Here is a 27,874-nt window from a genome sequence, read left to right as displayed (position 1 = left end):
ACTGTGGAGTATCATGTTATTTTTAAAGCATCTTCGTGTAAGGGCCTTATTGAGCTGCGATAACAGGTGATGCACGTCCTCCCTGTCACGTTACATACAATGGAAGCCCCTGAAAAGCATGGCTGGGGCAAAGGGTCACCTAACTCAATGTTCACCATTAACATACATGGCTCTGTTTACAGACTGGATGTATTTGTGTAGAAAGTTATGTCTTCTTCAGAAACACATTGTGAATGTATTCAAAATAGTTTCTTGTTACTTCCGGATTTTTGTGTTTCCCTGTTTTGAGGTCATGTGACTCTGTCCGTCCAATCAGACGAGTCCACATGCTGAAGCGCGGAGCAACACTTTCATAAAGGCAGGCTGTCGGCGACGCAATGGCTCACTCACTGGAAGCTGCGCTGAACTGAGGCGGCACGCTGCCCCGAAACACACCGGAGCAGTCTGGGCGAATGCAGTGCCACACACAGGACACTGTAATAGACAGCCTCCCCCTTTTTTGGACATAATTGGACGCTCAGACTAATCTTCATCACACCGGGGCAACGAGAATTTGGCTCACCGTAACACTTTTGAGACTCGTGCAAAGGGAAAGGGGGCGAATACGATCGTCACGCTGTCGGTTGCTCCTGCTACCCGCACGCTCTCAGTTGATAAACTAGTTATTCCTTTCACCGCCCCAATTGGTTCTAATAGAGGCTCCGGGCCGTCTTAAGAGTGGAGTGAAGTGTGAAGCTGTACGCGAAGGAACCGCCAGTCCGCCATGGAGAACGCTCACACGAAGAGTGTGGAGGAAGTTTACAGTTATTTCTGCGTCAACGAGAGCACGGGACTCTCTCTGGACGAGGTGAAGCGACAGCGGGAGAAATGGGGCCTGAACGGTACGCCACTCGAAACTTGTAATGTCACTCTGGTGCCGTGAATGAATGAGTCACCTTAACAGAGAACCGGGCTGGAATTGTAGGCTAAAAGTCAACCTCAACTGGCCGGGTTGCCCAATCGACGTAATCACAGGTGACCTGAGGGCTTCCGCTTCTGACTTAGTATAGTAATGATCGCATTGTGACTTTTGGCCACTGCCTCCCGGATCAAATGCCCATTATTCTGCAAGATTTGTGTTAGCTTTGTCACGGCCACGTGGATAATATTCTCATCCTGTCTGTAAATTGTGTTCCAGCGGAAAGTTGGTCTTTTACCCACGTGCCCAAAACGTGTTTTACAGTGTATGTACACCGGCCACTGCATCATACCACCTGAATCGGTCACATCCAGTTCAATTTTTAATAAATACTGTATTAAGATCGAGCTCGTATTTATAGATATAGAAGGACGGTCGTGAAAACCTGTACTCACCCCCACTTACCCATTTTTAATATATTTATATACTTTGTGTCTTCTACTTTCTCCCTTTCATAATGTTGCTGCTGTAAATTGGCAATTTCTCCATTGTGAGACAAAGGTTTTCTTATCTTCTTTATATTTAATACCTGGTATAAAATCATCTACGTCCCTGCTTGGAGTGGATTTTAAAAAGTTGTCTACGATTTCCATTGTGATATTAGCTGTTACGTAGTATTCGTTGCTGGGGCAGTATCTGATATTTGGTGTTTTTTCAAATGGAATGTAATGTAACGCATGCCTATCCCAGCTGACTTTGGGCGAAAGGCAGACTACACTCTGAACTGGTCGCCAGTCAGTTGCAGGGCACATAGAGACGAACAACCATTCACACCCACATCCACACCATCCCTGAGTGGGAAGCAATTCCATCCTGCTCACACTAAAGTCAGGCGAGTGTACCATTACACCATCAGCGACTCCCACACATACAGTCAGGTAATTAGTCATTTAAAATAATAGTTTCGACAGCGCACCGTCAGTTATCACTGCTCTTTGCCATAATGTCCTCAACTGTTCTTGAAGTTATTGTTTTTTTTTTAAAGGAAGTGAATACATGTTCACCTGGCTGAATATTTGACGTTTTTCTCTTTCTTTTATGTGTGTGTGTGTGTGTGTCCTACTACATCATTGGTCTGCACTCCCTGACAAATAGAATTACCAGCAGAAGAAGGTAATTTCATTAATATTCTACTCTTGTGTCATATTACAAAGAGCTCTCTTTGAATGATTGTTTAATTACGCTCTCTTTCCTGTAGGGAAATCTTTATGGGAGCTTGTCCTTGAACAGTTTGAAGACCTACTCGTGCGAATTCTTCTGCTGGCTGCCTGTATTTCTTTTGTAAGTATGCCTGTTCTTTTCTTCGTCTCATTGGGGTTTGAGTCCGTTCATGACCTTCTGATGTTTATCACCCTAAACCTTGTCTTGTTGTTCACGCATTTGTAGTCTTAAGCACTTACAGGAGCCAGCCTTGCATCCTGAAAATAGCCTCCTCTTTCCATGTCTGACTGAAACCGTGTCCATGTCCAAGTGAAAATTGCAGATGGTATTAGCGCTGAGCCCTGTGTGATGATGAATAGCCGCGATATGGTGCAGGCAGCACACTGTGTTGACATGTGAACGTCTTCAGTTTGTTTAACTCGTCTTAAGTTACATGCACATGTCGGTGAGTTAAAGGCTTGAAGGCTTTGCAATCCTTCTGAGGAACAGTGACAACAGCAGCTGAGTTGTATCGGAGTTTACGAGGCGAGAGAAAACATCCATCTCAAGATGCAAGCATACAAATATTAGAAATAAATAAATGTATAAAAGCGAGATCATGGCCAGGCTTATTGCCCCCTTCTCGGTCGAAATGAATATTCTGCAGCTAACGTTTTGCTTATATGCTTTGTGGAAACAGTTTTGGGAAAGCCCATTTCTATTGTAGCGTGACTGCTATGACCATATGTGACCAGCATCATTTGGCTCTATTAATGTATAAATAACAATGTATTCTAAACGTGCAGCTTACTGCTTGCCTACTGGAGTGACATTTCTAAAGTAAGGTGTATATAATTACTGTATATCTCTGTTGTTGTTTTTACACAAACGTAGCACAAAAACTATTATCGTATAAAATTAGTACATTTATATTTTGTAAACAATGCTCTATGCAAGTGTAGAACAGTGTATAACTGGTTAGCATATCCGCCTCACAGTACAGAGGTCCAAGGTTCGAATCTGGCCTTACTGTGTAGAGTTTGCATGTTCTCCATGTGCCTGCATGGGTTTTCTCTGGGTAGTCCGGTTTCCTCCCACGTTCCAAAAACATGTATGAGAGGTTAATTGAGCACTCTAAATTGTCCCAAAGTGTGATTGTGTCTGTTTGTTTTTCTATGTACCCTGCCTATGGTCCAAAGACAGCTGGGAAAGGCTCCAGCACACCTGCGACCATTGTGAGGATAAGCGGTTCAGATAATGGATGGATGCTTTTGGCAAAATATTGTACACGGTTTTAGATGGTGCCACGTTTGCAGGGACGTCAAATGTTCGTTTTTTTGCCATATTTTGTTATTGGCTGTTCCCTTCTGTTTCGCTGTTACAGGGAAGTTGAAAATGTTCAAGAAATGACAAGACAACATGCACGGTATTGCAATTTGCATGCCAGTCTGTTCAGTGGCTGACAAAAGATTTGACATCTACCAAATAATATTTCTTAAAGTCATCGTATCTTCCCATGTACAAAACTAGTTTTGCAACTCTGAGACTGTGGCTGTTTGGCTGGTTAGTGTGGCAGCAGCTGTTCCTCGAAAAGTCCTTAATCATCACCTCTACGGTAGAAAATAAGTGACGCTTCTGTTAAGTGTCTTAAACACTAAAGGAGGACAAACGGTAATATACAGGGGAAACATGCTAAGGCTAAGCTGTACTGAACCAGCTCTAAGCTATCATTAAATGTAGTCACGCAACACCAGAATAAATAATTCATATTCTATTTTTCACTTTCTGAAAGTCTCGCTCGAGCAGTGTTCGTTGCAGAGGAGCGTAAACAACTATAAACAGCACATCAATAAATATCTAGAGAGAAAACAGACTATCGACTCAAAAAAAAAAAAATCACAGGAGTTGCTCAGGTCACGACCAATCACGCTCACCTGTTTTTTGCGGTTGGTTATTGTGTGATTATTGATTAAATAGTGATTTTATTTTGGTGTGTGTAGAAATTACATTTTAATGTATTTTTTTCGCGATTGGCAACCGCTCCGAGTCTCGCCGTTTGGGAGAGAATTTCTCATGTGACTTGTGCTAGCTTGCGTTCTTGCCAACCAAGTCAACCTAGCTGCCACAGTAATTATTCTTACTACAGTATGTTAGATGTGGCTGGTTTGGTCAGGCTGTATAGTCTGTGGGTCGGGAGCGGAGCCTCAGAAAGCTATTCCATACTGCAGTTAAAGGGCCTGTGCGGTGGAAGGGAGCACGCGGAGTCCTTACGAAAACCCTCTTTTTGGTCATTGTATTCACTAGGGGGCATTACTCAAGTCAATAACCTCTGTGGTGTAGGTGGAGCCAGGGGCTCTGGTGCGTGCCACTGACCTTCTACAGTGGGCATGACAATGGTTGCTCCAGTTCCAAATAGTACCTGCGGATCAGTCAATGTGGTGATTGTGCAACTCAAACCAGGGCATCCCTAAAATTATCGGTGTGAGTGGGGAGGATATTACATAAAATTCAGCTATTTCTTGGTGGTTATTGGAGGGAACCAGATTAAAGGGCGTGGTGCGGGGTGTTACCTCTTTGATGAGACTACCATTTATTGCTAGCACCTTATGGTGAGGACGGCAGAGTCAGTGAGAGGTTATTTTTAACGTAGTCAATGTCTATGATATTTTCATCAGCCCCTGAGTTGATCAGAACCTGGACAGGCAATGATCATTGTGACTCGTGAATCATACCTGGTTCACGTGTTTGTGAGGAGGAAGGGAAAGAAATTCAGCTCACCAACGCCTCCCTTCCTCCTGGTGAGCCCCGTCTTTTTGGCAACTCAGCACACCTGGCGAGAATGTCTTCTCCCTGGCCACAGTGGAGGCAGAGTTTGTTCATCATGCGTCACTGTCACTCAGCGGAGGTGAGTCGGGCCCTTCCCAACTGCATGGGTTCCTCCGGGGGGAGGTTGTGCTGGATGGAGGAAGCCGATTTTTGACGGCTACTAGCTGTTCACTCACTCAACCGGGTCAGGTTGGGAGAGAGTTGCTGTAGGTGTTCCACCATTCGCTGCAGTGTCATCTTGCGTTGGCTCACCAGTGTTCACAAGATTGAGATGCTCCGTCTTTGCCTGGTCCATTTTTGTTTTGGCCAGAAGATTCTGTTTGCCGCGAGGCAAACAAAAAGGCTTGGATCCAGGAAGCAGAGAGATACACCAAAAACTAATTTATTTTGTCCAAAGTAGCAACACAAAATTAATATACTCAAAAACAAAAACAAAGTAGCAACTGAAAATCACCTTCTTCAGGGACATGCTTATGATCAAAAGATAAACGAGATCACCAGGTGACTCTTGAGGGTTGACCACATGGCAGGCGGGAAAGCAGCAACATGGCAAGACACAGTGTGAACATCAAGGATTATCCAGCATCAAACAATCGGAGAAACTGGTTAAAAAGGCTGCCACCGATTCGAGCTGATGTGGCACAGGTGAGGAGGTGAGTGTCCACCTCTGAGTTTGGCCCCGCCTCCTGCCACACTTCTGCACTGCAGAGACGGAGAGAGGGGAGGAGCAGGAGTAGGCAGAGCAATATGGCAACGGTGAAACAGAACAATGATATCATGGTTTACGGTCACACTGCAGTATGCGATGCCCAATTTGGATTTTGTTTGTTCAATTGTTTTATTATTACAAGATTCTAAAGATTATCATTGCTATCACAAAAACAATTGCAACTTCGCATTGAGGTAATGTTTACGGAAGTTAATGTGTAGGCCTCAACCCCAACTTTCAGCAATTGTAAGATTTCATGCTTGGACTGACCGGTCCTCCAATATATTTATCTGTTTTGAAACATCTTTTATTGTCACTGTTTTCCTCTCCCCTGTCTGCCATTGCTTTTCATGTTGCGCAACGTGCAACTTGCCCAGGTCCATACTGCAGTTGCATTGGATACATATCTGAAGAGGCCTGGGTTTTACTTGAAAATCGGAATTATGTTGTTCATATGGCTTGGGGAAAAAAATATTTAAAAAAACAATCGTAGATGACCAGCACAATGACGGAAGCTTAGCAGGACAAATCGGTGGTGGAGATGCACTTTGTATTGAAAATGATATGCATATTAAAAGTGCTTTTGGTTGTTTTTGCAGGTTGATGTCAATGGGAGTTGAAGTGTAAATATATGAGTTATATAAAAATACCTCATGCATAGGATGTGATTGATATAGCTCCAAGTTCGTGTGCATGTAGCGCTGATATGCAGTGTAAAGCAGCCAGTCAGGTGATAGGGAGGTGTCGGTGGTTGGTGTGTGACAAGGGAACAGAGCCCCACTCAAGACCAAATTTGGGCCCTTACTGCTCAGTATTTTCAGGCCTATTGTTTAAATGGCCTGTTTAGAAGTAATCAAAGCGGCACAACATGAGTTATGTCTAAATAAACAGTTTCTCAAAACAGCTGCATGAACGAGAGATGTGTTCATGGTTTAATGACTGGTTATCAAGACAAAGACATACAGTTTGCAACCCGCACAGCGAGAAGATTGATCAGTCGTGCTTGGTTTACTTGCCACTGTTCAACTTTAAAAGCACGTGTTCAGACAAGTGATGCCTCTCGGGGCAGACATTTTTACACAGCAACACGAGTGAATCTAGCATTTCTGAACATAATCCTGTCATCTATTGAGTGACCTCTGGGATGATTTTTTTCCTCTTTTTATCATAGCAATTACCCATAACCACTTTGTAAAGTTGTTGAGTGGTGTAGAAAGTCGGTTTCCATATTCCTTGAACTATATGTCGCACCAGTCCAAAAATGCATCACGAAGAAGAAAAAAGACACATAAATCGCTCAGAGTACAAGTCCGGTTGGATTGGAAACTTCCGCTTCTAACTCCAGAAATATTATTCTTTTTAGATTACAGTGGCGAACCTTCACTAAAAGGTAGCATCTTGGTAATTTATTGCATCTTAGAGTGCTGTAAAATCAGCACTTTTTTGGCAGAAGCTGTATGTTAGCGGCAGCGGCAAATTTGTGCCACGCATTAGTATCTATGACTATTCTATTTTTTTCATCTTCTTTTACTGTCTGTTGAAGATTAGTAAATACTTTCGGTGCATGACCGTGGCAGTCTAAAATGACGAAAAGAGACAAAATGCTCGAATCCTTCCAGATGGTACTACTGCCACCTCTTTGGTTAGTTGGTTGAGAAACGGTAGGCATCTCTGATGCAAACGTGACACCATTTTGTGACAGTTACCTAATGAAGATGAATTTAGCTGACGGACCTAAAAAACATTATTTCGTGTGTGTGTATGCAAACTATTTTTCTGAGTTACATTATGTGGCAACATCACCATCTAATCTGTGTTCAGAGCCCTGCTGCACAGTTTCACATGAGCCGTTTGCTCAGTCTGGAGTGGACATTAGATGATTGCGTACAGACATTGAGGTTTTTTATTAATTTATTTTTAATACTGAATACGGGGCCAAGTGAGAAATCAATGTCTCAAGGGCTGTTTTTTGGGGTGGGGTGGGGTGCATCCATGATCTTGATTTGAAATATCAACAGACCTGCTCCCACTTACATGGATTGTGACCGCTCTTACCACAGTGGACGGCTTATGTTATCAGGTTACAGGGTGCATGAAATTGTTAATACAGTACTGTCACACACCAAAACTTTCTTTCGAATGTGATTACCACCCATAACTTATTCGTAATTTTTCGTTTCATGTGTTTGTTTTAGGTCCTGGCCTGGTTTGAGGAGGGAGAAGAAACTATTACTGCCTTCGTGGAACCTTTTGTAATTTTACTCATTCTTATTGCCAATGCCATTGTTGGGGTGTGGCAGGTGAGTAGTTCTTACACGTTCACTTTTTAAACACATCGCAGTTTGTCGTCTCACATCACCTCGTCTTCTCATTTTGCTAATATGACAATTCCCCCACTAACTGAATGCTACCAATCACACTTTTACTATAATAATGATAAACGCAGTTGTGAACTTTAGCACTCTAATACACTAAAAGTGCACCACTAGTTGCTTCTCGGCTGAAACATCATAAAAGTGCTCTATTATTTTTTTAATTGGTGACCAGCAATGCTGCAGATTGATTTTTTTTTTCTATTATAAAATCATAGGTGTATGAGTAGACACAATAGTCCGATACAATATGCTTCTAAAGGTAAATTAGCTAGTATGGCAGCTACAGAAGTTCACCTCGTCTTTTTTTATATAGAAAAAAAACCCGTTCATTGGTAGGAGGGCCTGGACTCCTCTTGCCGTTAATCAGCCAATTGATGTAACCATTAACCAATGAAACATGCAAGTATTTTAATAAATGATTTATACGGTTCAACAAAAGACTTAAGATGACTTGACACTGCGCCACGGAGAGAAAATCAACCCACATTAGCTGTTTCTAACTACAAACTCTTTAAACTGCGCTCATCACTCGGCACAGAATTTTGTATACGAAGAAATGTGTACACGTACGCTAAATGGAGGTCATGCTGATTTTAGGAACGTAATGCCGAGGATGCCATTGAGGCGCTGAAGGAGTATGAGCCTGAGATGGGGAAAGTGTACCGGCAGGATAGAAAGACAGTCCAGAGGATCAAAGCCAGAGACATTGTTCCCGGAGACATCGTTGAAGTTGCTGGTAAGAAAACCCGTTCTTCTGCATTCCGGTCGGTACATATGGCAAAAGTGCCTGTGTGATTCATTCAACGTAATGTGGCTCTGTTGGCTAATATGTTACCAAGTAGGTAAACCGATTTTTAAAATTTATATGCAACCTTAGTTGATCATGGGACTGAACAGCGGGATCTCGGATGACTGAAAAAAAAAAAGCCAATTTTGAGAACTCTTAAATTAAGTGCTATGGTATACTTTTACTTATGTTTAGGTGTACGCGCTCACATCGCATGTTGACTCTCTGCATTCTCACAGGACTCAATCCTGTGCTGCATGTCAACTAGTGCTCATTCATGCTGCCGTCCAGGCAACCCTCCCACAGTTCTTCCAAACGGATCAATTTACTGACTTGTCTATGGAATGCTTGAGTCTTTGAGCTGTAGTATTATCTTGGAATAGCGTTTTAACCCTTCGCCTCTGAAGTGATGCAGAATCTTTCTGTGTGTAGTACTTGCTTTTATTTATAGCTAGTCCTAGATGGTTTGGATCATGGAATGCTGTATTTATAGCAGGCACTGGTGAAGATGACAGGTGTCTGGTCTCAACCACGTACTATATGCCCCTTTGTTTAGTTTTTGGCACACATGGCGGATTACATGAATGGGTAGCAACCTTGAGAAGGGCAACTGTTTTGTACGTTATTGTGTGATACAGTTATTTGATCATGTGCTGACAGATGTAGTATGTTGTCAACAACATTAAAAAAAAAAGCAACATAACATGCATGAAGTCCAGATAAACCTCTGTTGACTTCAAGAACTTTACAATATTCATTTTCATGAATCGTGTTTTCCTGAACCTTCAAAGTGACCTTTGCCTTGTTTTGACGATTGGTCAGATTGCTGAATGTTTTTGAATAGAAGCTAATTGCAAATTTGTTCGTCTTTCTATTTAATATGCAGTAATTTATTTCAAGTAGTTATGAACACAATAAAGTAATCTGTATTTCAGATGTATTTATTCATAAATGTTTTGGTTTTATAGATTAGGTGTACGCCAAAATAAATGCAAAGGTCATGGGGTTCAATCCCGGCCTTCGGCCTTCCTGTGTGGCGATTGCATGTTCTCCCCTGTGTAGAGTTTCTCCGGGTACTCCGGTTTCTGCCCACGTTCCCAAAAACGTGCATGGCAGGCTGATTGAACACTCGAAATTGTCCCTGTGTGTGTGTGCGCGCGTGTGAGTGTGTGAGCGCAAGCGCGGATGGCTGTTTGTCTCTGTGCCCTGCGATTGGCTGGCAACCGGTTCAGGGTGTCCCCCGCAGATAGCTGGGATAGGCTCCAGCACCCGCCTTGTGAGGATAAAGCGGATCAGAAAACGGATAGATGGTCTGTGTGTGTGTGTATGTGTGTGAATATATAATATGCAATGTTGATTTTAATTCATTAATTGTTCAGCCCTACCCTGGACCGGTTGTTAGTCAGTGACAGGGTGCATAGGGAACAAAAAGTACAGTTCACACTCACATTTATGTGTATGGGCTATTTAGACTCTTCACTGAACCGAACACCCATGTATTTGGTGTGTGGGAGGAAACCTGAGTGCCTGGAGAAAATAGTTGAAACCTTTCTCACTGAATTGGGTCATTTCATAAAACACTGTATGTTGCCAGGTTACATTTTTGTTGTTGGCGGCTCTCTATCCTTTCACAGAGCAGCAGATCACAGTGCATTTGCTCTGAGCTGGCTGTGAGGTTGTTGGGCTGGTGGGTAGTACAGCCCTGTGAGAAGGGTGGCAAGAGGGAGGCTCTCATCTGGTCCTATTGTGTCCTAGAGAGATGGCCTTATAGGGAAGCACTTTGTGGTGAAGCTTAATCCACTATGCTCAATGCACAGTGACCCTGCCCATCAGCACTGCACCCTCAGCTAGGATTCCAGACACTGGGGATAGTATGTGGCCTTTAAGTGGTCTGTCAAGCGTCCAGTGTCACCGAGGGACTGTCTTTTGGCAATTGTTCATGACTTGTCAGTAAGACGGAGATAGATGGCCTCATCTTGCCGATAGGGCTGTTGCCGTTGGAAACCCAAACTTCATGTGTAGGTTTCATCAAAGTGGCACAAATCATGTCTGAAATTAGCATTTATGTTGGTTTTTGATGCAGTAGGGGTCAAAGGTCACGGGCATGCAATGTTGATTTTTGTCCCTGCCGCTTACATGCATTGATTTCTCCAGATTCTCTGAAGCTTTTGAATATTATTCTGGACCGTAGATGAAGAAATCCCTAAATTCCTTTCAATTATACATTGAGGAACAATTGTCCTTAAACTGTTTGAATTTTTTTTTGTCACGAGTAAACCTTGCCCCATCTTTGCTTATGAACGACTGAGCAATTCAGGGAAGCTCTTTTCATCGCACCCACCTGTTCCCAGTTAACCTGTTCACCTCTGGGATGTTCCAAACAGGTTTTTGATCAGCATTCCTCAACTTTCTCCGTTTAAAAAAAAAAATATTTTTTTTTTAGCCACTTGTCCCAGCTTTTTTTTTTTCTTTTAACGTGTTGCAGCCATAAAATTCTACATTAATGATTATTTGCTTAAAAGAACTAATAACGTTTATCAGTTTGAACATGACATGTCTTGCCTGTGTAATGTATTCAACTAAATAGAGGTTGAACATGATTTACAAATGATTGTATTCCATTTTTATTTGTTTTACACAACTTCCCAACTTCATTGGAATTTGGTTTGTAGTGTTTTTTTTCCCTTCCTCTCTTTAATACAGTAATTCAAAGATCCTAATTGTTAAGATATTTGCACTACTGACATTTAACATTTTGGATACTGTATTACACACCTTGTTTTGCCTCAGTCTGCCAAGCACCCTGTTAATTTTGATAAAAGCTTCTGTGTTCTTAGTTTTTGTTGCCATGGGAACCGCAACACAGTTACATGCTATGTGAAGGCTGAGCTGGCGGCTGCTTAAGATTCATCACGACAGAAGGCAAAGCAGAGATCTCAAGGAGACTGTGCTGTTATTGCGTAACAGAGGTTTGATTGGTCCCAAAGCTTTTTGCATTATAGTCAACACAAGAGATGGAATTCAATCATATCGTCAGCTGTTCATCAACACTGGGTTTCATCAACACTGCTGTGATTTTTGGGGGGCCTTTCTTTATTGCTCTAAGTGGGGTGGATGCAGTTGCTTTGGCCATGATCTTATCACTCTGTTCCTCCACGTTGTTCTTCTTTCGACACTTCAATGGACACAGCGTCCTGCTTATTCCTTGCATGTTGCTCAGTATAACATGAAGCACAAGGATCGCTGTGCATGAGTTAACCCGTGGATTAAGTAAAAATATCTGCTTTTCCTTTATTCTTTGTTTTTTGCTTGAAATAAGCAAGTTTGCGTCGCAATTTGAGTCAAAAATCACACTTTGCACCTCATATACGGTAATATAGGGGTGCCTATTTATTTTTTTATCCACTATAATCCATCCATCCATTTTCTAATCCGTTTATCCTCACGAGGGTCGCGGGCGTGCTGGAGCCTATCCCAGCTGTCTTCGGGCAGTAGGCGGGGGACACCCTGAACAGGTTGCCAGCTAATCGCAGGGCACACAAAGAGAAACAACCATTCACACTCCCAATCATACCTATGGAAAATTTCAAGTGTTCCATTCACCCCGGGGTGTCAAACTCATTTTTGTCGTGGGCCACATTTTAGTTACTGTTTCCCTTGGAGGGCCGTTACGACTGAAACCATATAAAAGTTCAATAATTACGGTTTGTTCCACTATTGTCTAAGTTACTGTAGTGAGGGGTTTGGTAACAAGAAAATGCTTACGTCTGTTATTTATTACATATGAGAATTTAAAATTTTGGTAGAGATTTTAGCAAGCATTATGGAAGTTGACATGTTTCATTTGCTTTCGCGGGCCACATAAAATGATGTGGCGGGCCAGATCTGGCCCCCGGGCCTTAAGTTTGATAGCTGTGCATTAACCTATGGTGCATGTTTTTGGAACGTGAGAGGAAACCGGAGTACCCGGAGAAAACCACGCAGGCACGGGGAGAACATGCAAATTCCAGGGCCAGATTTGAACCCATAACCTCTGTACTATGATGCCGGCGTGCGCTCTAGCGCAATAGTGTTGGGGTTACTGAATTTTTTTTTTCTGATTATTCAATTTAATTGATGGAATGATTGATGCTAAAAATATTCAATAATTGCAGCCCTTGTGAACAAATTGCAAAGCAAAACTGTGGACAGGTGTGTCACAACGCACTGAGGTCACCTACGCGCAGGAAGACGGAGGCGGAAGCGAAGCTATTTGCATTTCACGCTGAAACTACGCTGCCTGCCTAAGATGAAGCTTCGCATACGAGTCGAAACAAGTTCAAATTAATGAAGTGCAAATGAGCGAGATTCATGTTAATGTGCTTAAACTAACATGACATTTGCCCTCTGGCGGGCTAGGTGTCTGTGAAATATGATTACGGTTGAATATGTGGCTTGTTTATTAACATGGTGACAAGTAGAGTATATGCCCACGGCTGTACAGTTACATCAGACAGGGTGCTTGTAAATTTTGCTTAGTGTCAGCACTCGGGATTGTGTGATATACAGCCGGTGTAGCGTCATGTGGATCAAGAACATGACAAAGTTGGTCAGAGAGGATTTAACCGTAAAATGGGTCAGAACAAATGAAGGGAATATTTGTTTCCTCTCGGGTCTCGAGTGTCTTAATTTGAACACTTCAACAACATCTAGTCGTAAAAAGAATATTTGTCTCATTCCTAGTCAACTCAACAGTATTTATAGAGCACTTTAGAATATCCACCGCTGTAAGTGAAGTGGTGTACATGAGCAAAATAAGTCGTACAAAAGCAAACGGTAAAACAAAACATTAAGACCGACTACAGTAAAAAGCATATTAACAGTAAAACTAAAAAACAGTCTTGTGCTGAGTCAAAAGCCAAGGTTGCACAAAGTCTGTTAATGCCTTTTAAAAACGAATGCCGTAGATTTGTGATGTGAGATGGGCTAAGTTGAAACTGAAATGTATGCTTAGGTTAGAAATTGCGCCACTGAATGTTTTTTTTTTCTAGACAAGAAAATACAATTTACTACACATGCACAATGTGAATTAAAGAAATAAATAGATTTTTGCTTGCCCAAGCAAAAATCTATATTTTATCCACGTCCATGATCATGTGATAGAACTTTCAGTGAGTTACGAGAATATTAGCTGTAGTGCGATAACTCACCAGTTGTATTATCGTATTTTTAATGTTTTGATGAACCACTTGCTCTTGTTCCCCAGGTTTAACCTGCACAAAATTAGTTCTCAAATTAATGAAGCTGCCCCTCAAATATAATTTTGAGCCGCACTCTTTTAAGAGTACTCCACACAGGAAAAATAGACTCGGATGCAGCTAAAGTAAGAGTACATTTTACTGTTTCAAGTGGCTACCAAGATTTTATACTGATAATTCTGTCAAAGACCTTTTCGGCACATACTCGCAGAAGAAGTGGTAAAATGTGAAGATTTTTACACCTGTAAAAGTGTGACATCAAACAAATGTCAGACCATGGCAAGTACATGTTCATTTGGAGACTGGCTTTTCAATGAAGCGGCCGTTAAGGAAGGCTGCTTTGGAGAGCTGTCATGTTGACTCTTGTGTAATGGCCCTCTTACTTGACAGGACGTCAACCTTTTGTCCTGCTGCCATTAGCACATGGACACCCTCCTGGCTGCCCCTGAGGAAGCCTGGCCGGCTAAACCTCATGCTGTACCCGAACACACGGCAGGGGCAGGTGCCAGTCAAAGCTGCCAGCTTATGTTGTGCCGTTGCCTCGCTTGCTGTTGAAAGGTCTATTTTAAAAGGCACCTCTGTGAGTCATACTGTGTAAATGTATCGCCAAGCCTGAACTCTGTGGACCTCATCACCTGTTGGCAAACACAGAGGTGCAAAAGTGTGGATGGCTGATGAGATGCTTGGACCGCGACCAAGCAGGATGTTGACACAAAATGACAGCTGATTTACACAACACACTTACTCAGAGCAGGCCTGCAGTGTAACAAAGCCCCCTGGACAATCCCAGTGTTTCTTAAAAATTCAAAACTCAGCTGCAGGCCCCCATTGTTGAAAAGTCAGTCTCCGCAGTCTTTTCGTCCTAAGTAATGACCCGAAGGCAGGAAGTGTTGCATAACTGCGGAGACTAGGCAAAAAATGGCATGGAAGGAAAACTGCTCGTTCCAGTGATAAAGCTAAAGTGAGTCTAAATTGCAAATTCTCATGGAACTTTGGAACATCCTCGCGTGTGCATATGTTATATCCATCCCAACACGGAGTGTTGGTACAGTAGCCGCACCTATCTATGAGCCAGGATTAGTGACCTTCTCAGAAGTGAAGCTTTTATTGTTCCAGTGGTTCTGCGTATGGATGCTCCCGTGTTAGACGTCAGTCCTTCTGCGAAATGATGTCTGTCTGGATTGGACAATAGTTGCTGACAGGTCAACCTTTCTGGCAGCACTGTGAGGACACTTAATGAGTTGCCCGTCATCGTCTACCTTCTCCAAGGATCAGGACTGAAGCCCCAGTCCCCATGTGTTCAAGTGCACGGAACTGTAAAAAGGCTGAAAACGGACAGTGACAACAGTGAAAACAGACACCGGCCTGTTAATGGAATGTATTTTGATGGTTTGTATTCTAAGTAAAGTATCGAGTAGACGGGTTTGTCCTTTTGTCTCTTCTTGTGTTGCCGCAGTTGATGTGGAGACAGCTGCCATCATACGGCCACATTTAAACCTGATCAGAGCATTGGGGAAGATATTGGAATACTTTTTCCATTTTCGGCTTTGTGCATTGTTGGGCCCTTCCCTTCTCTAAAGGTCACGTTGGTTTTATCTTACAATAGTGCTTCCCTTATATAGGCTCATCATATACAGCGGCGTGATAATGTATTTTACACCCTTTCCGATTTCAGGGTGGGGTTTTTTTTGTGTGTGTATGTATTTTTAGTATATTTTTTATTGAAATGTTTGCTAAGATTTTAAAGCCAATTTTGATACCCCCCACCCCCCCGCCCCAAGTATAGTAAACCCCACCTACTCATGGGGGTACTGACCAAGTCCATCACAAATAGTGAAAATCTGCAAATATTTGATGCTCCTCCCACTCCCAAAATGGGTTTGTATTTGTGTGTAGACCACAAAAGATGACAGCAAAGCACTTACAACTAAGAGGATTATAAAGCACCAACATCATGCATCTAGAACAGGGGTGGGCAACTATCCTGCGTGTTTTGGAAGTTGGCCACCTTCAACACACTTGATTTAAATGATCAGCTGATCAGCCATTTGCAAGCTCTGCAGTAGTCTGATCACATGCAGGATAGTGGCCCTAGAGGACCGGAGTTGCCCACTCCTGATCTAGAACGTGAACCCCCAAACGACTGTTTCAGTCGGTAAAAGTATTGAACAAAAGTGAACCGCGGTCATAGCCACTATCTCTAAATGGAGAAAACTGGGAACGGGCGGTGTACCTTCTGAGGAGTTGTCAGCCAACCAAACTTACTCCAATGTTAGTGCCCAGAGTAGGTCTGGGGCATAGCGCGGTCAAATTATGTACAGGAACGAGCTACGCAAGTGTTGGTATGTTCACAACACGCAAAACAGCTTAGCGCAACAGAAATGGGCTGTTGTCATATTTAATGAATGAAACGGGATGACATCCGCCACACATATCCTCAGATTACAGAATCTGCCTGCACTTCGATCAATTTCAACAAAGTTGCGTTACACTATGTGCGCCAATACTAAAAACTAGATTCTGCAAAGAAGAATTGGTCAAAATTCCTCCCATAGCAATGTGGAAGCTCACGACCCCTTATTGCAAATTCTTGATTTTAGTCATTTAGGTTTGGATCGTTTTCCCATTAATAAATAAAGGAATCATTTTAAAACTCCATTTTATATTTACTTGAGTTGTCCTTGTGAAATGTTAAAATTGGATTATTGATCTGAAAAACCAAAGAGTAACAAATGTGCAAAACAGTCCGAAAACAGCAAGGGGCAAATGGTCTTTCACTGTCTTGGTGTCTACATGCTTTCGGTCCACAATTTGGTGTTGAAGAAGGGGCGAGTATAGGCTTACGCCGTACATTGTTTGAACTTGAGCCATTTCCGCAGTTTCTTTTTGTGCAGCTTTAGGAAGCTGAATTGGGTCGCCACAATCCCAAATTGGTCTTTTCCCTTGAGACAAGCCATTTATGGCTCACGAGTCCTCCATTTCCTCCTTTCCGTGGTTCTCTTTCACCTTTCCTTGCAGTGATGTCAGCACTGCCCAATGGCCTTGGGACAACCCCCTCTGGCAATAAGCTTCCACTTCCTCCATTTAGATTACGTGGACATGTTAGAGGAATCTATGAGCAAAATTGTATCATGTTTAAAGTTTCATTTAATTTGGGCACATCGAAGCGTTTGGGTGCGTATCCAGCACCCCCAAATGCCTGCACACAAAGGCGCCGGCCTGTTGAAGTCCACAATTAGCACGTCAATACAGGTGGACAACCACAGGGGAGAAGGCGACACTCGGTCACAAAAGGGGAATGAATAATTCGGGAACAGCGATTGAGCAACAAAAGACGAGTTGAGAACACCCGTCGCGCCCAGACGACATTGACCATCCGCAAAGTCTACAACATGCTAATTCGATGTAGACCAGCCAGAAAAGGCGCCAATGTACTGGTGGTTCAAGTTGGAAAAACAGGTAACCAATCACTACCGAGGAGCCGGACCAGGGTGCGGCATGCAAACATCGGGGGCAGTGTTTTTCTTGTATTTTGCATATGTTACAATAAAATGTCGAACTCGCGGTGGCGGGACTGAGAGTGTGATCGCGGAGCAACTAACCGTCGTTCGCTCTCAGAGATCCGCTCCCGCCGATATTGAAGACAATTTTCCTGTGTGCCGAGTCATTTCTTTAAATTTGTCCGAGAAAATCTCTGACAGAACACCAAGTTACCATCTGCAGATTCTAGCTCATATTTAGTGAATACGCATACACAGGTGGCTTCATGCCATTGGAAACGCGCTTGACGTTTTTGCACTGACGTGTTTTGTTGGCTTTCAGTTGGAGACAAAGTGCCCGCTGACATCCGTATATGTTCAATCAAGTCAACAACCCTGAGAGTGGACCAATCCATTCTAACTGGTAAGTTATGAAACTGCTTTGAGCAAGTCCATGATAGACACCCGACTGAAATGTTACCTGCAGACTTCTGTAGTTTGAATTACTGAAGGCACGAATGCTCTCGTCCACTCTCGTATTTTTGCGCGGGGCAATCCCACTTCACTGCTCTCTGGTTGCATACAGTGATGCGCCATCTTTACGTTATTTCTTAGTCACTGCTGCACGTGGATAACTCCTGCGTTTTATCCCAATTCATCTGCTGTCTTATCGATGAAACGTGTGCTCGTCTTTGCAGGAGAGTCCGTCTCCGTCATCAAACATACAGACCCCGTGCCTGACCCCCGTGCTGTCAATCAAGACAAGAAGAACATGCTTTTCTCTGTAAGTATACTTCTCGTCCAACGATAAAACATCCCGTTGACGTTGTTTTGTCGGTCAGTGTCCCATGAACAAAAATGCCTCCGTTGGCTGCCGCAGTCGCCCCCAACATTACTTGTCATTTCAGGGTACCAACATTGCTGCTGGGAAAGCCGTGGGTGTGGCGGTGGCCACGGGTGTCAACACCGAGATCGGTAAGATCCGTGATGAGATGGCAGCAACCGAGCAGGAGAAGACACCCCTGCAACAGAAGCTGGATGAGTTTGGCGAACAGCTTTCCAAGGTCATTTCCCTCATCTGCATCGCGGTGTGGATAATCAACATCGGGCATTTCAATGACCCCGTGCATGGAGGCTCCTGGATCCGAGGGGCTGTCTACTACTTCAAGATTGCGGTCGCACTGGCTGTGGCCGCCATCCCTGAAGGGTTGCCCGCTGTCATTACCACGTGCTTGGCTCTGGGCACCCGCCGCATGGCCAAGAAGAACGCCATTGTCCGCAGCTTGCCGTCTGTGGAAACTCTGGGCTGCACCTCGGTCATTTGTTCTGACAAGACGGGAACTCTGACCACCAATCAGATGTCTGTCTGCCGAGTAAGTCTCACACCTGGCATCACAAAGTTGTTTGGTAGCCTGCTCTTAGTTCTCTGATGTTTGAAGAAGAAAAGAGCGAAGTTGCCTGGCCGTTACGGTTTGCTCAAGTGACACTGCAAATCCTGTTTCCCTCGTGATCGTGCTGCAGATTATTTAGCCATAAGGCAACATGCAGGCACTTGTCTTGCCCACATTGAGCACTTGGATGACTTGCTTCTCTCTTATATAACTCAACTTGCGTCATCAAGATGAAAAGAAGCCAAACAGCGTGTCTCTTTGGAATAAGATTGATTTATTATTCTCAAGAACACCTCTATTGGATGCTCAATCATTCATTGGCGATTAAACGCTGCCGTTAGAAGTTGATTTGCTCCTTTGAATAAAACCGTTGAATTGTGTCAACATTTACCAACCTGGAACTGAAAATTATTCGTAATTATATGAAGCCACTGGAGACAAAACATGATACACATAGACACACAACGCTCATTCGAAATGTGTTTTTGCTCCCGCACTACTTGAATAATACGTTTTACTATTGCCCAACCAGAAGTGACACAGGCTTTGGGTCCTCCATTTTCTTTTCATATCATTCACTCTTACGGTGCTACGTGTGTGTGCGTTTTGCCAGATGCCGTGTTAGATTCTAACTAGGACTAGTTTATCATCAGCAATTTCTTGTCATCTCCGTGTCTTTGTCTAACGTCTGCGTGAGAGGGAGGACAAAACATCTTCCTGTGTGACGCTGCTTTGCGTGACTGTTCCTCCTTCGGCGGGGTCCCTGCCGCAAGGCTGTGTGTTTACTTCTGTCTCATGCTGCTTCGGCAGCAGGCCATCATCAGAAAGGGACAGACTATGTAACGGCACAGGCTCAATGAAGCGCTTCTTCTCAAGTCCACTTGGGATTTGTGAGGCTTCTGCTGCCACCTGCTGTGTCTTTTGAAACTAGCCAGCTGCTGTCTCCTCTGTAGGCAAATGCTGCGTTGAGCGTTTGTGCCATGTTGATGCAGTCTTTTGAATTCTCAGATGTTCATTCTCAACAAAGCGGAAGGTGAGAGCTGCTCTCTGTCTGAGTTTACCATCACGGGATCAACCTATGCACCAGAGGGGAACGTGTGAGTATTAAATGGAAATGACAGTTGATTTTCACTGACGATAGATCGAAATGGATGCTCACTGAGGTTGCATGTACTGTACCCCCCCCCCAGATACCAGGATGGTAAACAAGTGAAATCCTCTCATTATGATGCTCTGGTGGAACTGGCCACCATTTGTGCCCTGTGTAATGACTCGTCGCTGGACTTCAACGAGGTCTGGACTGCATCCATCTCACCTTTTCAAATTGTAATATTGGGAGAGTACACAAGTGCACACCCATGACTTGATTGTTGACTAGAGGCAAAAAAAAAACAAAAAACACCAGATCTAATATTCATCATCTAAACTAATCTCAGTATGTTGAATTTGGAGTAGAATCCTCGCTCTCGGTGTGAGGACACGGATTTTTGCATGATTTTTGTTTTTCAATATTTTATTCTTTTTTTAAACATAATTTTTCCATATTTTTGATATTTTGTGTTTTTCCCCATGTATAGAATGTTTATCAGTGTTTTTTTGAAGAAAAATATATTTGAAAAATTAATTTAGGTGCCGGTCCAGTGGTTAGCACGTCGACTTCACAGTGCAGGGGTACCAGGTTCAATTCCAGCTCCGGCCTCCCTGTGTGGAGTTTGCATGTTCTCCCCGGGCCTGCGTGGGTTTTCTCCGGGTCCTCCAGTTTCCTCCCACATTCCAAAAACATGCGTGGCAGGCTGATTAAACACTCAAAATTGTCCCTAGGTGTGAGTGTGAGCGCGCATGATTGTTCGTCTCTGTGTGGCCTGCGATTGGCTGGCAACCAATTCGGGGTGTCCCCCGCCTACTGCCCGAAGGCAGCTGGGATGGGCTCCAGCTCCCCCCGCGACCCTAGTGAGGATAAAGCGGTTCGGAAGATGAATGAATGAATTTAGGTGCCGCTCAGTGTTCTTGACCCCCGGCTGCCAGTTGCCCATCCCTGATTTAGGTTGTAGTGTAAATTTTTTTTTTTTTAATAATGCTGATGATGATGCCCGAGGTGGAAAATGGGATTTTATTTCAGATGTAAGTTTTGTTTTTCCTTTGAAGATGTCTGGTCAACTGCTACGTTTTTATGTGGACTTAATTATGGTGAGCTTCTTGTACATTGTCTGCGCATGAAATGATGCATATCATTGTGCACTTTGTTTATATCACAAATTATAAAACCTAAGGATTTGAATTTTTATTATAAACCAAGGCAAGGCTGGAACTTTTCCTGTTATTTTATACTCTCTCATGTAACCACACTGTAATTGAGGTAACCAAAATATCAGACATCTCCATATATATTATATGATGCAGTATGGTTGTAAGACAAGTTCTTGGATTTTTTTTTTCATTTGTATTAAAGAAAGTAATCATTGACATATCCTCTTTGAATCTTAAATGTTTTAGGTGAAAGGCGTATATGAAAAGGTCGGCGAGGCGACGGAGACTGCACTGACCTGTCTGGTGGAGAAGATGAACGTCTTTGACACCGAAGTCCACAATCTGTCCAAGATCGACAGAGCTAATGCCTGCAACTCAGTGAGTGACGCAAACTTCCCCCGTGCTCACATCGCACGCTGCAGGTTTTCTTACTGTTTTTCGGGGCCGGGCTTCAGGTGATCAAACAACTGATGAAGAAAGAGTGCACTCTGGAGTTCTCTAGAGACAGGAAGTCCATGTCTGTATACTGCACCCCTAATAAGTCCCGTTCTTCCTTGGGAAAAATGTTTGTCAAGGTATACTTTGCCAACGCACACAAATAACCAGTTGTGTCTACAACCGTGTGACAAACATTTGAACCTCCGTTCCAGGGAGCGCCAGAGGGCGTTATTGACAGATGCACCCATGTCAGAGTGGGAAACAGCAAAGTTCCATTAAACAAACCCATCAAGGAAAAGATCATGTCTGTGATTCGTGAATACGGGACCGGTCGGGACACGCTGAGATGTCTGGCTTTGGCCACACGAGACAGCCCGCCCAAGATGGAGGACATGATACTGTCCGAACCCACCAAATTCTCCGAGTATGAGGTGACTGCTAGGCTTTGGCCTTTAACTCATTCACTCCCAAAGACGTTTTTAAACGTCTTTTCAGACTTGGTCCAGAATCGGCCGCTACTGAATGAGTTAATATAATTTCCCGGAATATCTATGAACAGTGGACTAGTGGTTAAGATATCTGCTTCAATGTTCAGAGGTTGTAGGTTCAAATCTCTGGACCATTCCTCATTTGTGGCAGCAGCGATTTTCTCCAGCACCCCCACGACAGTTAATGAGAGATATAAATTGTTCTTAAATGTTTCCAATTCCATGAAAAACTGCCAAACCTTTGCTTCACATTACAATCTTTGTGGTGCCTCCGCGTCCAGTCGGACCTGACCTTTGTCGGCTGCGTCGGCATGCTGGACCCTCCCAGACAAGAGGTGGCGGCATCCATCAAGCTGTGTCGCCAGGCTGGCATCCGCGTCATCATGATCACCGGAGACAACAAGGGCACAGCCGTGGCTATCTGCCGGCGGATCGGCATCTTCTCCGAGGAAGACGACGTGGAGCAGATGGCCTTCACCGGACGAGAGTTTGACGAGCTGGCGCCCAACGCGCAGCGTGAGGCCGTCACACACGCTCGCTGCTTTGCGCGCGTGGAGCCTTCGCACAAGTCCAAGATCGTCGAGTTCCTGCAAGGATTTGATGAGATCACAGCTATGGTACATGATCTCAAAACCGAGACCAAACATGCTGAATCATGCAAAATGACATCCCAAGCGTATCCAGAACATGAGCCGTTTTGATTTGACTTTCTCACGCTCATCAACTTTTTGGCGTAGCCAATTTTAGTCACAAGGTTCTTGTAGACCTTATTGCAGAGTAATGAAACGATACCATGTTTATCCGCAGACGGGAGATGGTGTGAACGATGCCCCTGCCTTAAAGAAGGCGGAGATTGGCATTGCCATGGGCTCTGGCACTGCCGTGGCCAAGTCGGCCTCTGAGATGGTCCTAGCCGACGACAACTTCTCTTCCATCGTGGCTGCTGTTGAGGAAGGGCGCGCCATATACAACAACATGAAGCAGTTCATCAGATACCTGATATCCTCCAATGTCGGCGAGGTCGTCTGGTAAGTTGCCAAATCCTTTTTGAGCTTTTCTTCTTCTATTTGTCAGTCAGACGCGTTGAGGTTGCATTCTTTTGCCGCTAGCATCTTCCTCACTGCGGCGTTGGGCTTCCCCGAGGCACTGATCCCAGTTCAGTTGCTGTGGGTCAACCTGGTGACCGACGGCCTCCCCGCGACCGCCCTCGGGTTCAACCCTCCGGACCTCGACATCATGGAGAAGCCTCCTCGCAATGCTAAAGAGCCCCTCATTTCCGGATGGCTCTTCTTCCGATATCTGGCCATTGGCGGTGAGTGTCACGGCCCGCAGTCTTTGGGTGGTTTTGAGTCGTCGGATGTTGTCTGAAGGCGGCGGGTGCGCTTTTGCCATCTTTGCTCGCAGGCTACGTCGGCGCCGCCACGGTGGGAGCCGCGGCATGGTGGTTTACGCTCTCGGATGATGGACCTCAGGTCACGCTATACCAGCTGGTAGGCGGGCACAATAGTTAATAGGTGCATCCCGGATCCGCCTCCGCTCGACCGTCCGCGGTTCAGCTTCCTCGTCTTTCTCTGCAGAGTCACTTCCTCCAGTGCACCCCGGACAACCCAGACTTCGATGGCCTGGACTGCGAGGTGTTTGAGTCACCCTACCCCATGACCATGGCCCTGTCTGTCCTCGTCACCATTGAGATGTGCAACGCTCTCAACAGGTACAAAAGCTTCCAGGGGGGATGGAAAAGCAATATGTACACACAGTGATCTTCTTCTTCTTCTTCTTCTTTCCTCCCCCCCCCCCATCCCCTTATTCCCAAAGTCTGTCAGAGAACCAGTCCCTGCTGCGGATGCCTCCTTGGGAAAACATTTGGCTGCTGGGGGCCATCTGCCTCTCCATGTCTCTGCACTTCCTAATTCTCTATGTGGAGCCTCTGCCAGTAAGTCTGAAGTAAAATACACCAGATGAGTCATAAAAACGCCGCACAGCATACAGCCCCCTCCAAAAGTATTGGAACGGCAAGTCATCAATCGCTTTGTTTTTCTTGTATACTGAGGTTGGATTTCAGATCAAAAGATGGAAATGAGATAAAAAGTTGAGAATTGCAGCTTCTATTTGGTGGCATTTACAAAGTTGTGTTAAACGGCTCAGAACAGAACGCGCTCATCACCAGAAAGAATGGCAAGGCCAGATTGGATTTTGCAAGGAAGTACGGAGATGAGCCACAAAAGTTGTGAAACAATGATTTATGCACTGATGAATACCGAGATTAAGCTCCACCAAAATGACGGGAAGGCCAAAGTATGAGAAGGGGGGCGGGGGTGGGGGGGGGGGGGGTCTGATTATGAGCCAAAACAAACAAGCTGGAAGTAATGTCACTTCTGGAACATGCACACATGTGGAGCAGTAGGATAAATTCTGAAGTCTACAAAACCATTTTGTCTGGCAATTTCCACAGAAATGCATCCAAATAAGGAGAAACTTTATCATGCAACAAGACCATAAGCCAAAACGCACTACCGATACAACGAAGGACTTCATCGGGGGCGGGGGGAGGACAAAGTGGAAGGCCTTCGAATGGCTAAGTCACCGGACCTTAACTCACTCGCGCATGCATTTCATCTCCTGAAGAGGAGACTGAAGGGAGAACCGCCCCCCCAGAAATAATCAAGAACTGAAAGAGGTTACAGTAAAGGTCTGGCAAAGCATTTCAAATGAAGAACGCAACAGTCTGGTGAAGTCAGTGCATCGTCGTTATTGCAAGTGAGGGTTATGCCACCATAGATGAAATGCTTCCATTCACTTTATTTCGACAACGTCTTGAAAAGTCAAGTCAAGTCAAGTCAACAGTATTTATAGAGCACTTTCAAACAGCCATCGCTGCATACAAAGTGCTGTACGTGGAGCAATTTAACATGCACAATAAACAGTAAGACAAATCGGTAATAAAGGCGGTAGAAAGCACCAAACAGTAAAACCAAGAACAAATCTAAGTCATGCTGAGTCGAAAAGTCGAAAAGTGGCGGGTGGCTTCAAACTCAAAGTGCTCTGTCCTGAGTTGTTCGACACATTCAGATGTCGATAGCATAAAGTGAAAGCTGGAATTCTGAACTTTTTTCTGATGTGCATCTTTTGATCTGAAACCCAAATGTCTTCTGTATACAACAAAAACAAAGGACTTGCCACTAATGATCCAATACTTTTGGAAGGGGACTAGGCATCCTAGTTCTCCTTGAGTCGGGTACAGAGGGCCTTCCCATAATTTATTCTTCGTATTTTTTTTTTAATCCTGAATTACACATACGATGAAGTGTACGCCAAAATTAATGTCTTGGCGCGGCCGCGCTCTTCAGGTCATCTTCCAGATCACCCCTCTGGACGCCACCCAGTGGATGATGGTGCTGAAGATTTCGATACCCGTCATCCTGCTGGATGAACTGCTGAAGTTTACGGCCAGGCACCACTTGGACTTGGGTAAACAGTCGGAGAAGCCGGCGGCGGGCCACAAAGGGCAGCGGTCTTTGTCCGCATGTGCCGAAGGCATCTCGTGGCCCTTTGTGGCCATCTCGCTGCCTCTGGTGCTGTGGATCTACAGCGCCGACACTAACGTGGCTGCCGTGTTGTGGCCCTGACTCACCTCCCGGGCACCGCTGTGGAGTGAACATTAACACGCACATATCTAACGGAAACATTAACTTCCAGTCAATACTCTCTCCTGGTCTGATGACGGAGGCGTCTTTGATATTTAAGACATTTCTAGCAATGCATTTTCTGGGGGGAGGGGCTAGTTCTATGATCTTACTTTGTGAACACAAGTTTTTATATTATTATTATTATTCTTACTACTACACTGGTCAACAGTAAATTTTAATTAGAGATGACTTTGTGTCCCTAAATGTATTTTTGTCAACTGATTTCAGAAATGTCTTTGCCAGTACATCAGGTTTTTCAGACTTTCATTTTTGCTTTTAAAGTTTGACCTGTAAAAGCTCGCACAATACAGATTTGACCATGCGTTCTCATTTGTAGCAATGACGTTTCAGAAAGAAAGTCCACCTGTTGTTGACCCTAAATCATAATTCCTAAAGCTTACATATTTTCTTATTATTATTGAAACCTAATGTGCTTGAGAAAAAGCGAGGGCAGATTGGGAATCAGCGCAAAATATCAAGAAAAGTTTACTTGCATCTCGAATTAACATTTTTTGTTAAAAGAAAAAGAAAGATCAGTGTTTATTATTTTACATTTGTCTGTTGATCGAAAGATAATTTACAAAACTTTTATAAAAATGGATCACTTGTTTTGGAAGGGTGTAGGGGACAAGAAGAATGCTCATTTAGGACATAGGTGTCTGCATTTATTTTCTGCATTAGGCAGAGCACAGCTACCTCACCGCTGTTCTATCACCGTTACTACTCAGATTTGTCTCCACAAACAACACGATTTGAAGCACCCAAAGCCTTCATACACACTTTTTTTTTTTTACTCATCTTAGTTAAGTGAGGACTTTTCTGTGCAGGTCCTTTATTTTAAGAACTATTTATACATAATGTATAAATGTGCACATACTGTACTTAAACACTGTATATGTTACTTCACACGAGCCTGGTTTTCACCTCTGCAGGGCTGCTGTGTGTTTTTATATGTGTACATAGCGCACATTGTTGAACCTCTAGATTTTATTGTTGCTGTTCAAATATTTGACAAGAGTGCTTTTTGCCACTGAGTGCCATTGAGCTTTTCCCCACAAGGCCTTCCATGCATTTGGCTGCAGCATGAGTACACTTTGAACTGCCTGCGAATAAGCGCTTGCCCGTTTTTGTGCAATGGTTAATACAACAGCTCCTCAGATTTTTGAATCGTGGTATTGATGGTATTTGAGTTGGAAGAGGCAAAGAACATGCATTGGTTTCAAATGCCTTCAGCGTGCTAAGTTGGATGTTCAATTCTTTCACATTTCAAACTGGCACAGATAGTTTTTGTTTTCAAGGTACAGGCTCACCATTTCCCCCCCACGCCATTACAAATACCGTATGCCATTTTGTTTTCTAACTTGAACTTAACGTAATAATTTTCAGCTCACCCCCAGTGCAGCTTGTCAGCACGCCGTCCATTGAAATAAGTTTTAACACACTTGGAATGGTAAGCTGGTACTTTAGACTAAATGGGCAACGATTTAATGCTTCTCCTCCCTCTCTTTTCTCTTCCCAGCGAAGGCCATATAGGCTCGACTCGTCTCCAAATTACTTGGCTTTGTTTTGGGTTGTGCTTGTGTTTTGGGCGGCACACTTAACAGTTGAAGAACCGCATGTCTGAAACGTCGAGTGAAGACAGCGTAGGTTGTTCATTTGTTTTGACCGAATGCCCATGAATCAAAGTCCTCATCGCTCCTTCCATCCTTGCGCATGAAGAGCCAAGAATGACAACGGCTCTCGTGCCCTACTTTACCTGAAGATCTTAGTACTGTTGTGTACATTCAGTTGCATAATATTCCTCGGTGCATGTCTGCTACAGCTGCTGATTTGTGTAATAGAGAATGTCAAGAACTGCTTAAAGGTTACTCACATGATACAAGTGTTAGATAAGCTTAAAAACTGTTGATTTTTCCTAAGGAAATGCTTTTATGGGATGAGTACAAATCAAAAAGAATTTGGAGCGGATGTAATGATGTACAAGAGGAGCATCGGCAAGTGAGTCATTTTGCTTCTGTACCTGTTTTTGTCAGATTGTTCAATTTGTCACATGAACTTTGGATTCAGGTAAATAAAATACAATTTGATGAATCTTAAGTCTCTGCTAGTGAAC

General features: G+C 43.9%; 1 protein-coding gene across 1 annotated transcript; it reads left to right on the top strand.

The window, feature by feature from the left end:
* Positions 1-369: 369 nt before the first annotated feature.
* LOC147204670 (sarcoplasmic/endoplasmic reticulum calcium ATPase 2a) lies at positions 370-27,852 on the top strand. Its single transcript, XM_086110586.1, has 20 exons — positions 370-881; positions 2,054-2,071; positions 2,157-2,239; positions 7,829-7,933; positions 8,606-8,744; positions 17,855-17,935; positions 18,210-18,295; positions 18,420-18,884; positions 19,911-19,999; positions 20,093-20,195; positions 21,396-21,527; positions 21,605-21,724; positions 21,800-22,018; positions 22,357-22,692; positions 22,883-23,103; positions 23,185-23,387; positions 23,480-23,565; positions 23,653-23,786; positions 23,891-24,008; positions 25,423-27,852. Exons 1-20 carry the CDS (start codon positions 764-766, stop codon positions 25,699-25,701), a joined length of 3,135 nt encoding a protein of 1,044 aa, XP_085966712.1. The 5' UTR covers positions 370-763; the 3' UTR covers positions 25,702-27,852.
* The last annotated feature ends 22 nt before the right edge of the window (positions 27,853-27,874 follow it).

The sequence above is a fragment of the Hippocampus guttulatus genome, chromosome 5 (assembly GCF_054856545.1).
Source record: "Hippocampus guttulatus isolate MCC_2025c chromosome 5, RoL_Hgut_1.0, whole genome shotgun sequence".
Lineage (NCBI taxonomy): Eukaryota > Metazoa > Chordata > Actinopteri > Syngnathiformes > Syngnathidae > Hippocampus > Hippocampus guttulatus.
The sequence above is the reverse complement of the archived record's forward strand: the minus strand, read 5'-3'. Positions and strand labels throughout refer to the sequence as shown.

Coding starts and splice junctions, on each gene's coding strand:
- LOC147204670 (XM_086110586.1), top strand. CDS start 764: ATGGAGAACGCTCACACGAAGAGTGTGGAGGAAGTTTACAGTTATTTC. Junction 2,240..7,828: donor TGGCTGCCTGTATTTCTTTT/GTAAGTATGCCT, acceptor TGTTTGTTTTAG/GTCCTGGCCTGGTTTGAGGA. Junction 23,388..23,479: donor CCGATATCTGGCCATTGGCG/GTGAGTGTCACG, acceptor CTTTGCTCGCAG/GCTACGTCGGCGCCGCCACG.